This window comes from Polypterus senegalus, chromosome 14 (genome assembly GCF_016835505.1).
Source record: "Polypterus senegalus isolate Bchr_013 chromosome 14, ASM1683550v1, whole genome shotgun sequence".
Classification (NCBI taxonomy): Eukaryota; Metazoa; Chordata; class Cladistia; order Polypteriformes; family Polypteridae; genus Polypterus; species Polypterus senegalus.
Genome location: NC_053167.1, coordinates 94160416 through 94176599, shown reverse-complemented (window position 1 = coordinate 94176599; position 16184 = coordinate 94160416). Strand labels below are relative to the sequence as shown.

The following is a 16184-nucleotide window of genomic DNA, read 5'->3' as shown; positions in this document are numbered from 1 at the left end:
TAGAGGAGGTAATCACTCTTGATTTTTAATACCCATTAAGATTTATAATAGCTGAGGCTCTGACTTTTTGCAAGTGTTTACTGAAATAGACATAAGAATGATTGTATAAATGCATTTCCTTAATAGTTTACATAATTTTCTGAAATTAAATTAATTCTACATTTAACTCTGTTTTGAAGCATGCAGGATTTAGTGTTTCTGTTGTTCCTCACACCGGGGGCCTATCTTGAGATAGTTGTTGTATGTTTTTGAATTTGAGGAATAGGCATCTTGATAAGTATAATGGTTGTGTTGGTTCCTTTAAAATGCAAGCTCATGCACTAATGTAATCAAAACCATTCGAGGCAAAATAGTGTGAATCTTAGTAATTTTTTTTCCATCTGTTTTAAATTTGTAAGTGTCAGGTCTGGAGGTGATATGTGATTTGGATGCATTACTGTTATCATGATATTTGTTTGGCAGATTTACCATCTTATTTATAGAGCTATTTGCTTTCATTGTTAGGGCAGCTCAGTTCATACAACACTTAAAAGCTAAATAACCAGACCTAACTGTATGTTCTGCTTTCTCATACATGTTTTTGGAGATGAGAAAATTTTAAAGTTGTGTGTTAACTGCAATATGGAACTAGTTTAAACATGAGTAAGTATACAAAAGTAACTGATAGGACTGGTGAATTTTTATTTATTTTTTTTTGTATGATCTGGTCGGGAGGGAAGTGAGGTTTCTGTTTGGAAAAAAGGATGGCTCGCTAAGGAGAAATGATCCAGAGTTGCAGTAGATATAAGCATTTGGGCTGTCAATGCTACGGGAATCCTTACCCAGGGAAACATTCTGGCAGAAGTCACAGTGTGCTAAAGCAGGTCTGTCAGAAGTCTGTTTGGTCCAAAGGAAAAACACCATCAACAGGATTACAAAAGGGGAAGCATACCATTCGACAGATTCTGCTGGGCTACAAGTCACAAAGATGACTTAAACATGACCCTGTAGTATCAGTCAACTTTGGCTTGCTTTTCTCACATATTTAACAGTGGAGAGAGTGTTATGACCCTTTTAAATCTCTGACCCCTCAATACTCTGTCCAGTCAATGGTAAGTAAAACTGTTAATAAAATTTCACATGGTCACCTCAGAATAAAAACATCTAGTTTATAAATGTGGTACTTTGCCATATCTTACATTTGTAAGGGCTAACACAAACCATTCTTTACAAATAAGGAAAGGAGATAAAACACCAAGGCTTTTCAAGAACATTCTTTTGAAGGAAATAAAGGACTTGGCTGGGGAGGTCAGAAGGAAAAAGTTTTATGCCAATAACAAAATGTTTGAAAACCATTTCTATATTTCATTTTAGAATGGAGGTGAGTGGACAAAGGCAGACTATTTTACCTGAAAAACGGGAGTGCAATTCATGGATGTCCAGGTGTTAGATCAAATAATACAATATGTACCTCTGATTTCTATATATTATAAGCAAAACTTTGTGTCTTGATTTATTTTCACATCCTTTTGTTTTGTAAATGTTTTGCAGTTATATAATCAGTCAACAAGTGCTTAACAATAAAGGTAATCTGGAAATGCATGTTGCTAGTAAGTCAGGTGATGTTGGTACATCAATCACTTTTTTTTATAAGGTCTCTTTTGCATCAGTCTCTTTTCAGTATAACTTGAAAAAAATTTAACAGTTAGGTAAATGCAGTCATGTGTCAGACAAGTACAGACTTTTCAACAAATTCTAGTGGTAGACTTTCTTATCATGTTTCTGAATATTTTGCTGGTCCATGTTGACTGATTATTTGCTTGTATTATTACTGTTTTCTGTTTTTACAGGTGACAGAGGTTCAAGGTCTTCTATGTCATCCATGTACTCATTAAGTAGCAGCAAAGATGGCACAGAGAGTCAAACCGAGGATGTAAAAGATACAGTTCAGGAAGAGACTCTCAAAGCCTCCTACAGTTCATCAGGAGGGGACCTGGAATCTGCTAGTGAAGTTAAAGATCATGAATGTGATGAAGAGGGAATAACTGAAAATTCTGAACATCACAAAGCAGGAACACCACAACCAGAACAGGCTGAGAATCTTCAGAGTAGTGATCAAGGCTTAAGTGAAGACAAAGCACATGAAACGGTATCTGACATTGATGAAGAACTTACTGAGGGGGGCGCTGCGACTGACACACTGGAAAGTGTCCGACTGACACCTGAAGAAGCAGGACCCGAAAACACTGAAGATGCAGGACCTGAAAATGCTTATTCTGAGTCATTCACTTTGGAATCAGCATTAGAAAATGACACTGCAGAATCACAGCCCCAACAAGAAACTGAACCTCCTGAATGTAGTGGTGAGTAAGCCCAAGGTCTGCAGTGACTCTTGCATGCTGTTTGACACGCAAAATGATTTTTTCTTTTACTTTCAATAGGCATTTTATTTCTTTTTGCTTGTTTTGTGCAAATAACATACTGTTTGAAATTGATATCTGGCTATGAAAAGTAAAATCATCCTTGCATCTAAAAATGTAGTTTGTTTATGCATTTTCTTGCTTGCTTGCTTTTTTGTTTGTTTTCTTTTTGTTTCTTTTAATGTTGCTGTAATTTGGGGGTTTTATTTCTTCCTATGCATTGTAAATTTTGCACAAGTCATGTAATTGCAATCAATTTTTTTAATTTTTGTAAAAAAAAAAAAAAATATTTACATTGTGGTCTTTTTCTTTTGATTGTAACCAGTAATTGAGACATTGCTGTTTTTACCTTCTTAAAATAGCTGAACTGTATTTATAAATAATTTCAGCTTTTTATTAGCAAGTTTATTATTACTTTTGTATTTTACATTTTTTGTCAGGGATTTGTTTTGCAGGTGAATCCAGACATTTAATATCCACTACTTTCTTACATTTGTAAATAATACTATATATATATAATTATATATATATATATATATATATTTTATTTATATTTACACATACATATATATTTTACACATACATATATATTTATTATACACATACATATATATTTATATATATACACATACATATATATTTATATATACATACATATATTTATATATATATATATATATATATATATATATATATATATATATACATATATATATATATGTATATATATATACACATATATATGTATATGTCACAGGAGTAATTATACCCATTGTAAAATTTTACTTTATTACTGTATATTACATTATTGTGTAACATTATTATAAATATCAAAAACATAATAGAAAAGTATGTGTTTGTGAGTGTGTATATGTATGTGTCATTATATATACAGGGCTGCTTTGTATATTCTTATATAAAATTTTTTTGGACAATTTATGTATTTTAAATGTGTTGAACATGATGGCAAACTGGTTGAGACATTCCTGTAAATCAAATTTCACTTATGAAGTATGTTTTGTGAATTTGTTTTTGCCGCCATTTAAATGTTAACATAATTTTCACTCACCCTGTGTATGTGTGTGTGTATGTGTGTGTGTATATATATGTATATATATATATATATATATATATATATATATATATATATATATATATATATATATATATAATACCTCTCGTGCCATACTCAATTACAGGTGAGTAAGATGTTGTTTCATAGTCAAATGATAAATCTGAGTAAAATACAGCTGCTTTATTTCTAATTTTTGAAGTTCAGATTAATTAGACAGCAAATAACACAACCCTCTCTTTCCACTGACTGTAGCACTAAAGGCCAAGTGCCTTTTTAGGCTGTGTAACACACACTTGTCAACTAAAGACTATCATCGCAAGTCACTTTTCTTAAAAACCCTACTCCTATATAATTTAATAAGATTTTGATTTCTTTAAATGAAATAAATCTTAATTTACATTTTAGTTGAAATTATTCTCATTCCAGATTACCAACTAGAAAACAAGTAAGAAGGAATTTAGTAAATCAATAGAAAGTCCCAGTTTCAACTTTTTTATAAGTCTGCTTTGCTGTTAAATCAAATGTGCATTTTCTGACAGCCTAATGTGAAATGCAATGCTAACTTTATCTTTTGTTTTAAAGTCAATGTGTCAATATTTTATTTTTAAATTTCACACAGTGTTAGTCTAAAATTGTTTTCCTCTGCTCCTGTCTCTGTAGCATTTTTAATAGCTTTTATATTTTGCAGTGCATCAATACTTTCAAACTTACCAGCATTTCTGTGACAAACAAATGGAAATCACACTGGGGGGAAAAGTACTCCAGTAGTGAAAACAAGGAACACAAAAGTAGGAAATAAAAATTCAGACTTGTAAAGAAAAGTTTTAAAACATGCTATAGGTCAAATGTAACAGGTAAAGTCGATGTATAATTGAAATGTAGCACAGTTATCGTGGGTGTATAGATTTACATCTGCTTCCCATATAGCTTAAGGACATTTCTTTTATGGCTGCATACTTGCCACATGGGAAATTCAAAGGAACCCTACGTTGTAGAGTATATAAACAATATGAAGTGACCAGGATTAGTTATGTTTCACAGCATACATTTCCACAATTCCCTAAACATTTGAGTTCTGAATTAGAATTTTATATCCTTGTTCTATGTAGTTGTGTGATTATTCATTTTTTTTTATAATAATCACAAAAATATCTCAATTTATTTCTTTCACAATGCAGTAGAGGGATGTGGAAATTATAATATAAAAAGTAAATGCAGAAATAACATTAAATAAAAAAAAGTTTTTTAACAAAATAAATATACTTTTTCAGTTTCTTTTGAATAATTAGGATAGCATCATTTGAAAAACATATCAAATAGGGTAATTCCACAATATTTCCCAGTGAGAAGCTTGTTTCAACTTTACATTAATTTAGTAATACTATAGATTTCAGTTTTGAGACTCCTGAATAATACTGAGCAGGCTCGGAAATGGATGTTTGAAAATGGATTCTAAGGCGGTGAGATTGCAAAAGTAGCTTACATAATACCACTCAGTATGCTATACTTTGCATAACTATAGCTTACAGTAAGGCCCAGAAGAAAAAATATAGAAGAGATCAGTAGAGTGCCTATACATTTGGAGTGATGATTGTGAAAGCCAATAAGCGAATATAGAGATTTTTATAATGAATTAAGGCAAAAGTACAGGAATAACTTGGATCACACTAATCATGCTGAAAGTAAAACATATAAAAAATAGACAAAGGCAGTAGACATCAGCCAACAGCAAAGTAAATTAAGAAAAAAGTAGCTAAATGGTAACCTTCATGGACACATAGAGAAGTGCAAATATAAAATTCAGTGTAAAGCTTTCACTTTCTTTCTATTCAGAAAAATAATTTTTAAACTGAGATTCCATAGCCACAGTAAAAACTAGGCTTCAGGTTAATCTGCTGTATATTTCCACTGTTTTGATATAAGACAAATGTTTGGGGTGTAAGGTTATCAAATTATTTTAAAAAATATTTCTCCATAGTGAAATTTTACTGTCAAAGAAAAAAATCATATTTCAATGGTTTATGGTTATTGTCATTGTTGTTCAATCCACAAATCACAAATAAAGATTATGTTCTATTTTTTGCTATGTTTGTTTTTTTGTCCCTTTTTATCTTGAAATATTTTTCTCATGTAATTTAATATGTCATAAAAAACAAGATTAATTGTCCCTTTAATGTGGTACATAATTTGGGTTTGAAATAAGGTGTACAACATGAAGTGCTATACTCCAGTGCCAGAAGAGAAAACATACTAGATATTATAATGAACTGTTTGCATTATACAGAAGTACTGTTTACAGTATACTAAGTTCAAGCAAATGCAACAACTGAACTTCTTTGTGCATGGAATTTTTATTTTAACATTATTATTGACATTGACATGTTTTTAATTCTTAGTTTTGCCCTCCAAATTTGTTTTGAAAGGTTCAGTATAAAAATAAACTGAGCCAAAGATTTTTCTAGTCTTTATACAGGATTGCTAAACTAAAGGCATATTCTAGCCATAGTTTAAAGTAAAATAAAAACACACTTAAAAATACATTTCATACTGGAAATTTCCCAAACCTCCCTGCATTTATAGAAACATGGATTCTTTTTATGTTGGTGCACAGGCATGTAATTGACTTTGCCAGGGTTACATAATGAGTGAGCAGTTGGAATAAACTGGAAACATTTTGGTTTTAAGTTGAATACTTTTTTCTGTTAGGTCACACAAAGTTGATTAAAAATTGCCTTTAAATTGATGACTTTTTTATAATCTCAGTCTCCCATTTTTAATAACATGGACATATACATCCAGAAATTTACTTAATTTCTACAATGCTTTTTCTATAAGGGAATTGTATAGTCTGTGTACCCAATCCTAATTTAATTTAAAATCAGAGTACTGGATTTCCATGCTCTCATAGGTCAGGTGTTTTTTTTTTTTTCTTTTTTTTTCTGTTTTATCTCTGCCTAAATGCAATAAACATTTTGCAGCATACTGAAGTTTCACTGCTTGACCAATAATGAAAGATAAAGGCAGCATTGCACCATATTCTGTAGAATACAGTGATAATTCAGGCAAAAATTGAGTTTAAAATATTTACTCAGAATGATGATGTATTGTGTCTGCTGTTTATTTTCATGTTCTCCACACTTACTTAAGCCAAATCTATTCAAGAGAAAATTTCAGAGGCTATTTTATGTGAGTCAAGATGCAATTCTGAGCCAGAACCTAGTGACTCCAGTTCTGATGACGATGATGACAATTCAAGTGCCACTAATAGGCGAAGACCATCTGAAGAAAGGTTTAATGGTATGGGTTTGATTTGGAATTGTGTATGCTGAGCTCAAAAATTTAGGATAGTTATTTGAATTCACCATATTACTTAGATTATATATTCCAGCATTTTAGCATTAACATTTGGAACTGAGACAGAATTTAGTCACACATCATGTTTCATGATTTAATTATGAGCCAGTTTATAGAAATATTTCCAAGTACAGTTTCCAGCTATCCATTTTCGCATTTGATTATGGAAAACATGGTAGATGTATACTAGCAAACATAGAACAATGAGTGTATCACCCACCCTCTTTATTATAGGTGCAGAACCTGAAGTGTGTACAGAGTCAGCAAAAAGCACTAACAAGGAGTCAAACATGGAAAGTAAAATGGAGGAAACCGATCTTCAAACACACTCTGAAAGCAAATGCTTGAAGTCTGAGCCAGATGAAGATCATGAAGACATTAAAGCTTATGCCCTACCAGATCATGAGTGTGAGAGAGAGGTAGAGCAGGCTGAGAATGAAATCCCAAGTAATAACAGAAATGAACGACCTGAATCTATAACAGAGGCAGCACATTTTGAAGCTAATACTGCTGAGGAATCTCAGTCTGAAGCAGCGCAACTTGAGAATACAGAGGTTGAAGCATACATAATAGATGCAAGTTTTGAAGATGATGGTGATTCTGAAGTGAACGAAGCTGGTGAAGATAAGACAGGGATAGAGGCTCAAGGAGAAGGTGAGGCTCAAGTAGAAGTAGGGTCTGAGGGTAAGATGGAAAATGATATGGGTGAATTAGAGATTAATGCTAAGACAGATGAAATAGTGGCAGAGACTGAGGCAAGTTCAGAGCCTACAGAGGCAGGGACTGATGCTAATTCAGATGATGTTGAGGCTGACAAATTAGAAACTGACATTGAAGAGGCTGAGACTGAGGCTAACACAGAAGAGGGTGACCCTGAGGTTGTTGCAGAGGAGGCTGTAGAAGAGGCAGAACTTGAGACAGAACCTGAGGCTAACATTGATGAGACACAGGTTGAGGGTAATACTGAGGCAGATGCTGAAACAAATGTGGAACAGGGTGAGCCAGAGACAGAGAACGAGGCTAATGTAGAAGATGGTGAACATGAGGCAGAGGCTGAGGTTAACGCAGATGAAGCTGAACCAGTAACACAGTCAAATGCTAATCTGCCTGGGACAGAACATGAAGCCAACATAGAGGAGGAGACTGAGACTGCACCTCAGGCCAAAGAGCATGATGCTGAGAATGAGCTTGAAACTAACATAGACATGGCTGTGCCTGAACTTGAAGCTGATGTGGATGAGGCAGAGCCAGAATCTAATGAAGATGTTGCAGAGGCTGAGACTGAAGTTAACATAGATGAGGCTGAGCCAGAAGCCGAAGCTATTTTAGAAGCAGCTGAACCTGAGGCTAACATTGAGGAGTTGAATGAGGCAGAGCCAGAGTCCGAGGCAAATGTAGATGAGGTCCAGCCTGACCCTGATGTAAATGAGGCTGAGCCAGAGGCTAATATAGTTGAGGCTGAGCCTGAGCGTATTGCAAATGAGGATGAGCCTGAGCCCGAGGCGGGTGTAGACCAGGCAGAGGTAGATGAGGCCAAGCCCAAGGCTGATCCTGAGGCTGATGTGGCTAAGGCTGAGCCTGAAGCTGAGCCCGAGGCTGATGCAGATGAATGCGATGGTAATGCGGACGAGCCTGAGGCTAATGCTGATGAACGCGAGGCTAATGCGGACGAGGCCGAGCCTGAGCCCGAGGCTAATGCGGACGAGGCCGAGCCTGAGCCCGAGGCTAATGCGGATGAGCCCGAGGCTAATGCGGACGAGGCCGAGCCTGAGCCCGAGGCTAATGCGGACGAGGCTAATGCGCCAGCCCGAGCCTGAGGCTAATGCGGACGAGGCCGAGCCTGAGGCTAATGCGGACGCAGGCCGAGCCTGAGCCGAGGCTAATGCGGACGAGGCCGAGCCTGAGCCCGAGGCTAATGCGGACGAGGCCGAGCCTGAGCCCGAGGCTAATGCGGACGAGGCCGAGCCTGAGCCCGAGGCTAATGCGGACGAGGCCGAGCCTGAGCCCGAGGCTATTGCGGACGAGGCCGAGCCTGAGGCTGTTGCGGACGAGGCCGAGCCTGAGCCCGAGGCTAATGCGGACGAGGCCGAGCCTGAGCCCGAGGCCAACGTGGATGAGGCCGAGCCTGAGCCCGAGGCTAATGCGGACGAGGTCGAGCCTGAGCCCAAGGCTGATGTGGCTGAGGTCGAGGCTGATCCCGAGCCCGAGCCTGAGCCCGAGGCCAATGTGGATGAGGCCGAGCCTGAGCCCGAGCCCGATGCGGACGAGCCGGATGCTAATCTAGATGAAAATGAGCCCGAGACCCACACTAATACAGAAGAGGCTCACATAGATGAGGCTGAGACCAAACCAGTGGCTCATGTAGATGAAGCCGAGGATCACGTAGATGAACCCGAGGCTGAAGCTCACATAGAGGAGCCAGATTCTGAGGCTAACATAGAGGAAGCTGAGTCTGAAGCTAAGGTAGATGAGCCTGAACCTGAGGCTACTACAGATGAGGCAGAGGCTGAGCCTGAATCTGAGGTTAATGTAGATGAGTCTGAAGCTAACTTAGAAGAGTCTGAGACTAACACAGAAGAGGTTGAGCCTGACAGCAAAGAGGAAGCTGAGCCTGAGCCCGATGTTGAGGCAAACACAGAGGAGCCTGAAGCAGAGGCTAATGAAGATGGGGCCATGCCTGAGCATGAAGGTAATGAAGTTAAGGCAGAACCTGAGACTGAGGGTAGCACAGAAACAGCAGAGTCTGTAGTTAATGCAGAAGAGGCAGAGACTGGTGCTAATTTGGAAGTGACTGAGCCTGAACTGCAAGCTGAGACTAATGTAGAAGGTGCTGAAGAAGAAGTTGCTATAGAAGAACCAAATTTGGAAAGAGAAGAAGCTGCTGAAACTGAAGTAACAAACTATTCTGAGCAAGACTTAGCTCAACACAGAGAACAAATGGAAGAATCTTTGCAACAGCATGGACCAAATGAAACTTCTGAAGACCTTTCTGAAGCTGAGTCTCAGAGATCAAAACATGAATCCCCTGTAAAAATTCAGGTAATATTTCTCATGTGGGTAGTAGGCTATGGGCAACTTATTAATTTTTATTTCCTCTACCCCCATCTATAAAAATGAAAATTTTACATTTCAATACATCATTTTAAAGCTAGGGGCAATTTAAGTATGATGAGCACAATTATGGAGAAAGTCGTTCAAAAATGACATTCATGTCTGCAAGTTTTTATTATAAGCAAACTAGCCAAACTCCTAATATGTTATTTTCGGCCTTCAAAATTTCTTTCTTAGTAAACAAGCCTACAGTGTTTTAATGTTTAATAATGTTAGTCCAGGCCTGTATAATTCACAGTAACCACAATACATATTAGGATTTGTACCTATTTCATTTTAATGTTAGGGAATACAGTAAGTCTATCTAATAGCCTCAGACAACTCTCTTGTCTTTGGCATTGCCAGTAAGGAATGGGGAATGAAGATGACTTTTTAAGTATTAAAGCCATCATTCATTGATGAATTCATGTCATTGAAATGAGAATCTACTTCCCAAAATGAATTCAATCGTTCAGTAGGGTGCCAATAATTGTGCAAAGGTGACATTTCAGTTTGTATACTATTTCCACATATTTTCTTTTTTATAGTGGTTATTGTTTGACCTTTTGCTGCTCAAGGCTGTTTCACTACCCACTTTTTTCAGGCGATATTTGATACAAATTTGTATACTGCACTTTTTAGATTGAAACATTTTTAACAGATTATAAATTTATTAGTGCTTAATAATGAATATGATGACTTTTTAGTAGACACGCATTTGTACAGTTGTGGCCAAAGGTTTTAAGAATGACCCATGTATTGGTTTTCAAAAAGTTTGCAGGTTGTGTTTTTAGATCTTTTTGTCAAATGCTTCTATGGTATACTGAAGTATAATTACAAGCATTTCATAAGTTTCAAAGGTTTTTATTGACAATTACATTAAGTTTATACAAAGAGTCAAATATTTGAACAGTTTGGTGATGAACAATGCCTTTTCCAGCATGATGGAGCACCATGTCATAAGGCAAAAGTCATAACTAAGTGGCTCAGGGAGCAAAACATCGAAATTTTGGGTCCATGGCCGAGCTTAATCTCATTGAGAACTTGTTGTCAATCCTCAAGAGGTGGGTGGACAAACAAAAACCCACAAATTCTGACAAACGCCAAGGATTGATTATGCAAGAATGGGCTGCTGCCAGTGAGGATTTGGCCCAGAGTGAAGCCAGCCAGGGTGAATTGCAGAGGTCTTGAAAGAGAAGGGCCAACACTGCAAATATTTGACTATTTTCATAAACTTAATGTAATTGTCAATAAAAGCCTTTGAAACTTTGAAATGCTTGTAATTGTACTAAAGTATAACATAGAAACATCTGACAAAAAGATCTAAAAACACTGAAGCAGCAAACTTTGTGAAAACCAATACTTGTGTTATTCGCAAAACTTTTGGCTATGACTGTATATACTGCAATTTTTAGATTGAAACATATTTCTTAACAAATTATAAATTTATGAATGCACAGGCACTACTGTTATTAATGGATTCAATAACAGGTGTTCACCTATTTCTTGAACTGATTAAAGAACACCTTCTTTCTCACTAACTCACTCATGCCATCGCTGCCAAGCAAACATCACACAAGAAATTGACTTTTTCCTGTCCTCCCTTCCCTTTTTGCGTCATTTCATGAACCCACTTGAACGTGCGAACAGTTTTTATAAGAACAGGCCATTTAGCCCAACAGGTTCACCAATCCTGTTCACTTTGATACTCCAAAATAACAAAATTGAGAATCAAAGGTTTCTTAAGTCCTGTGATCTACCAAACTATTTGGCATTTTGTTTATTATGTTCGTAGTTCAATTGTGTCCCCTCCTAATCTTCATTTACTTTAACTGAAAATGTTCCATTCCTTCAGTCTCATCTCTCAGCTTGCACCTCTTAGTCCTGGAATCAGCCTAGTTGCTCTTCTCTGAATTTTTTCTAGCCTTGTGTGTTTTTTGTACTGTGAAGACCAGAAATGTACACAGTGCTAGAGGTGAGGCCTCACTTGTGTGTTACAAAGTTTAAGCAAAACCTCCTCTGACTCCACACATCATGCCATGAAAGCTAACACTCCCAAGTCCCCTAGGACCCATCACTAAGGGTAATATTCTTACAAGGGTAGGCTTACTTCATTCTCAAATCCACACACAAAGACATTTAAGACATTAACACACTGACAGATTTTCACATTTCCTTTGCCCCTTTTTTTCCAAGTCATTACCACCAGAAGAATTTCATCCAGTATACCGGATTAACAGGCTTATTCCCCTTCTTGTGTGTTAATAAATTACTTACTGTAAAACCTTACTTTCTGGAAACTTGCAGCCATTGTTGTTCTCCAGGTAATGAAACTGATACACTTGCCATGAGGAAACTGATAAAATGCTTTTTACTTTTATATGAATGTACAATATGTTTAGAAAGTGAGTTTCTGAAGTATTCTGTAATATTAGTAATAATAGACATTTCTGTGTTTTTTTGCTGAATTAACAATACTCATCTAGGATATTTTGATCTCTGTGTTGAAGAGTAGAGTAGCCTGGTGATGCAGTCTTTATTGCTGCTACCTCACGTGTACAGCACCCTAGCTTTCAGTCTCTTCCTTAGTCATTTGTCTGTGTGACGCTTGCACGCTCTTCATGTTTGCATAGTTTTTACTCACATGTTCCCAAAGATGTCCTGGTGAGGTTGATTGTCAACTCCAAATTGGCCCATGTGTTTTTGTGGGTTTGTGAATGAGTGGTACCTTATCCTGGGCTGGCTCCTGCCTTGTGCCTTGTGCTGCCAGGAATGGCTCCCAGGCCTTCCATAACCCTGAACTGAAGTACGTTTGAGAATGTTTAGATGTGACACACTAATTCTCTTTACTCGTACTGCTGGCAGTTTTTTTTTTAATTTAGGTTAATATGTTGGATTATTATTTCATTGTACAGTGCATCCAGAAAGTATTCACAGCGCATCACTTTTTCCACATTTTGTTATGTTACAGCCTTATTCCAAAATGGATTAAATTCATTTTTTTCCTCAGAATTCTACACACAACACCCCATAATGACAATGTGAAAAAAATTTACTTGAGGTTTTTGCAAATTTATTAAAAATAAAAAACTGAGAAATCACATTTACATAAGTATTCACAGCCTTTGCTCAATACTTTGTCGATGCACCTTTGGCAGCAATTACAGCCTCAAGTCTTTTTGAATATGATGCCACAAGCTTGGCACATCTATCCTTGGCCAGTTTTGCCCATTCCTCTTTGCAGCACCTCTCAAGCTCCATCAGGTTGGATGGGAAGCGTCGGTGCACAGCCATTTTAAGATCTCTCCAGAGATGTTCAATCAGATTGCTCCAGTCATCTTTCCCTTTATCCTGACTAGTCTCCCAGTTCCTGCCGCTGAAAAACATCCCCACAGCATGATGCTGCCATCACCATGCTTCACTGTAGGGATGGTATTGGCCTGGTGTGTGCCTTTCCAAATCATGTCCAATCCACTGAATTTTCCACAGGTGGACTCCAATGAAGCTGCAGAAACATCTCAAGGATGATCAGGGGAAACAGGATGCACCTGAGCTCAATTTGGAGCTTCATGGCAAAGGCTGTGAATACTTACCGTATGTACATGTGCTTTCTCAATTTTTTTATTTTTAATAAATTTGCAAAAACCTCAAGTAAACTTTTTCACGTTGTCATTATGGGGTGTTGTGTGTAGAATTCTGAGGAAAAAAATGAATTTAATCCATTTTGGAATAAGGCTGTAACATAACAAAATGTGTAAAAAGTGATGCGCTGTGAATACTTTCCGGATGCACTGTATATGCTAGTGACCTCATGAATTTTTTCAAGTTTCAACTAAATTGTTTTCAAACATTATGTTCCCCTTTTGGTTTATAGCTTTGTTTCTGCCCCACAGGATGTCGAAGGAGATTGAGGCAACCTGAGTTGATATGAAAGATTCATAATGAAATAAGCATCTGACTGACATGGACACCCGCCTCTGTTTATTGAGCAGTCCTTTCACAACCTCCTCAATGGCATTCTAGAAGTTTAAAAATTGGATTTTGTCACTCTCTTCTCATCTCCATAAAAAGACTTGTACCACTAATAATGATATTAGTAGTAAACTCTAATTGGCCTTCCTGCTTGTTTGCAAAAAAAAAGAGCCATTTACCATCTAATTTTGTTGTATTACAGTAAGTACAAAACCAAACAATTTATGGACAAAAACCTGTGCACTTTCAACAAAGCAGAAAGGTTCTGTCTAGTCACATCCTGCTGTCAGTTTATTTAAATGTTCTCTTTCTTTACTACTTAATATCCTGTATTCTATTCCAAGATGGCATGACTTCAGCTGCCCAGTGTCAAGCATGATCAACAACTACTGGAATGAGAACTGGATGCAGAAACCTTTCGCTGTCTTTGGATGTGGTGAGGATATGTTGTCCAAAACCTCTGAGCAACAGAGCAAGACATTTATAGCAACATGTTCAACAGACTAAGGTCCTTCGTTTTCCCTTTTTTTTTTTTTTTGCAGACTTTATTGTCCTTTGCATTTCCATTGCAATGGCCCAGTTGCCATTGGAGCCGCAGTCACTTGTGACACCCCCACCATGACATTGTTTTATAGTAGCTTTTTTATTAAAAATTAGCACTTTTCAGTCCTCAGGGCAGCACTCAAGTTTACTACAGAGAGGCTTGTTTTATTGCATTTCTCAATTCTGCTTCACTATATGTAGGACCTTTTGATAAACACCATGCCAAAGCACATTTTGATGCTGCTTTCTTACACCGTAATGGATGGTTGTAGTTTCCCACTGTTTTTCAATTCATGCAATACAGTTCTCTCTTGAGCTTATAATACTGTCGTATGATATCATGCATTTTGGGTAATAACCTCATCCTGCAGGACTATCAGTTTTGCTCATGAACTTTGTTTCTCTGCATCTTTTCCACCTGTACCTACCTGTAGAGGTCAGGTAAAACAAGTGTTGTTGTATTTAACATATGCTTTGAATCATGATCACATATCTTTACTAGTTGTATAGGAGGATTTTACAGCACTTTTTATTTTTGGATCTAGGAATATGTGTTGCCTGTGTAGATGACCCATCTCCTGTTCTTTTAGACTATAAAATGTTGAATATGAATGTTTTATCCAACCAACTCAAAAACTGGCGATTTCACAAGCATGCATTCCTTTAAAATGTTGCATTTTGGTATGACTTGATGATAAAGCATACATACAGTAGGTGTGTTTTATAATTTTTCACCAATTTTGAAGGGCTTTATTCTAAGTGTTTTTTCACAACTACAGTATAATTTTAAGGGATGCTTGCAACTCCTCATTTTGGTTTCTGAGTCCAAAACAGATTAAAGAGGTACAGTAGAGAGTAAAAAAAAGAAATCGCCAAAGAATATCTTAGCCTGTCTGGTGGCATTTTGTGATCTTGGAGAACTTGAGACATACATGCAGAATGTCTGCATTACAGGAGAGGAGTGGAGCACACAGGATATTGAAGACTGCAAAAAAAAAACCAAAAACACGACTAATAACAGAATGTGTGTTTGTGTGTATATATATACACACCACCTACATAAACACACGTTCTGTTATTAGTCGTGTTTTTGGTTTTTTTGTAGATATATATATAATATACGTGTGTGTGTATATAATGTTATATATGCATAGCTGTGTATATTGGTTTACTGAGTATATGTATGCATGTGTGTACAAATATTGAGTATGTATGTGTGTGTGTATATATATATATATATATATATATGTGCATACATAACGTATGTGCAGTGTATATATACTAGTATATAAATACATACAGAGCATGATTATATGGGTAATATATACCGTATATAACAGTATTTTATGTGTGCTGTAAATAAATGTCAGATATATGAATCACAGCAGTGTGAGTACATGTAAAGGCCCTCTCAGCCTCCCATGCGATTGAGCAAAGATTAAACCACAACAATGGCTGAAGAAGAGAAGCTATGCTATAATCGTGAACATTTGTAAAGCGGCTGACTAACATAAAGTGCCTACTCTAGCAAGAGATGTTGATCTTGTGGTGCCAGTGGAGTCGCATTTCACAGAAAGGCTAATTTTCTGTTCCATCACGGCAGCTTAGGCTTGTTCATGCTCACCGATTTATTCTATTTGTTACTCCATTCCTTCATTTTTATCACCTGTGTGCTCCACCATGTCCAGTGGTAGTAAGCTTTATGTTATCTCTTGCATGCAGATTTTGGGAATAGACCCTCTGTTCACTTT

The 16184-nt window shown here is 36.8% G+C and overlaps 2 protein-coding genes across 2 annotated transcripts in view; both read left to right on the top strand.

Annotated features, from left to right (window-relative positions):
• Positions 1-8645, top strand: part of erich3 (glutamate-rich 3) — a 151008-nt gene extending 142363 nt beyond the window's left edge. Inside the window, exons 13-15 of the mRNA XM_039734657.1 lie at positions 1830-2348; positions 6622-6771; positions 7063-8645. Of these exons, the coding sequence (XP_039590591.1) occupies positions 1830-2348; positions 6622-6771; positions 7063-8645 (2252 nt within the window). The remainder of the gene's footprint in view (positions 1-1829; positions 2349-6621; positions 6772-7062) is intronic.
• A 55-nt stretch (positions 8646-8700) lies between these two features.
• LOC120514335 (protein TsetseEP-like) lies at positions 8701-15439 on the top strand (the record flags this gene model as incomplete). Its single annotated transcript, XM_039734656.1, has 2 exons — positions 8701-9867; positions 13812-15439. Coding segments are annotated over 2 exons (1185 nt in total), but the record flags the coding sequence as incomplete, so codon positions are not given.
• Between the last annotated feature and the right edge of the window lie 745 nt (positions 15440-16184).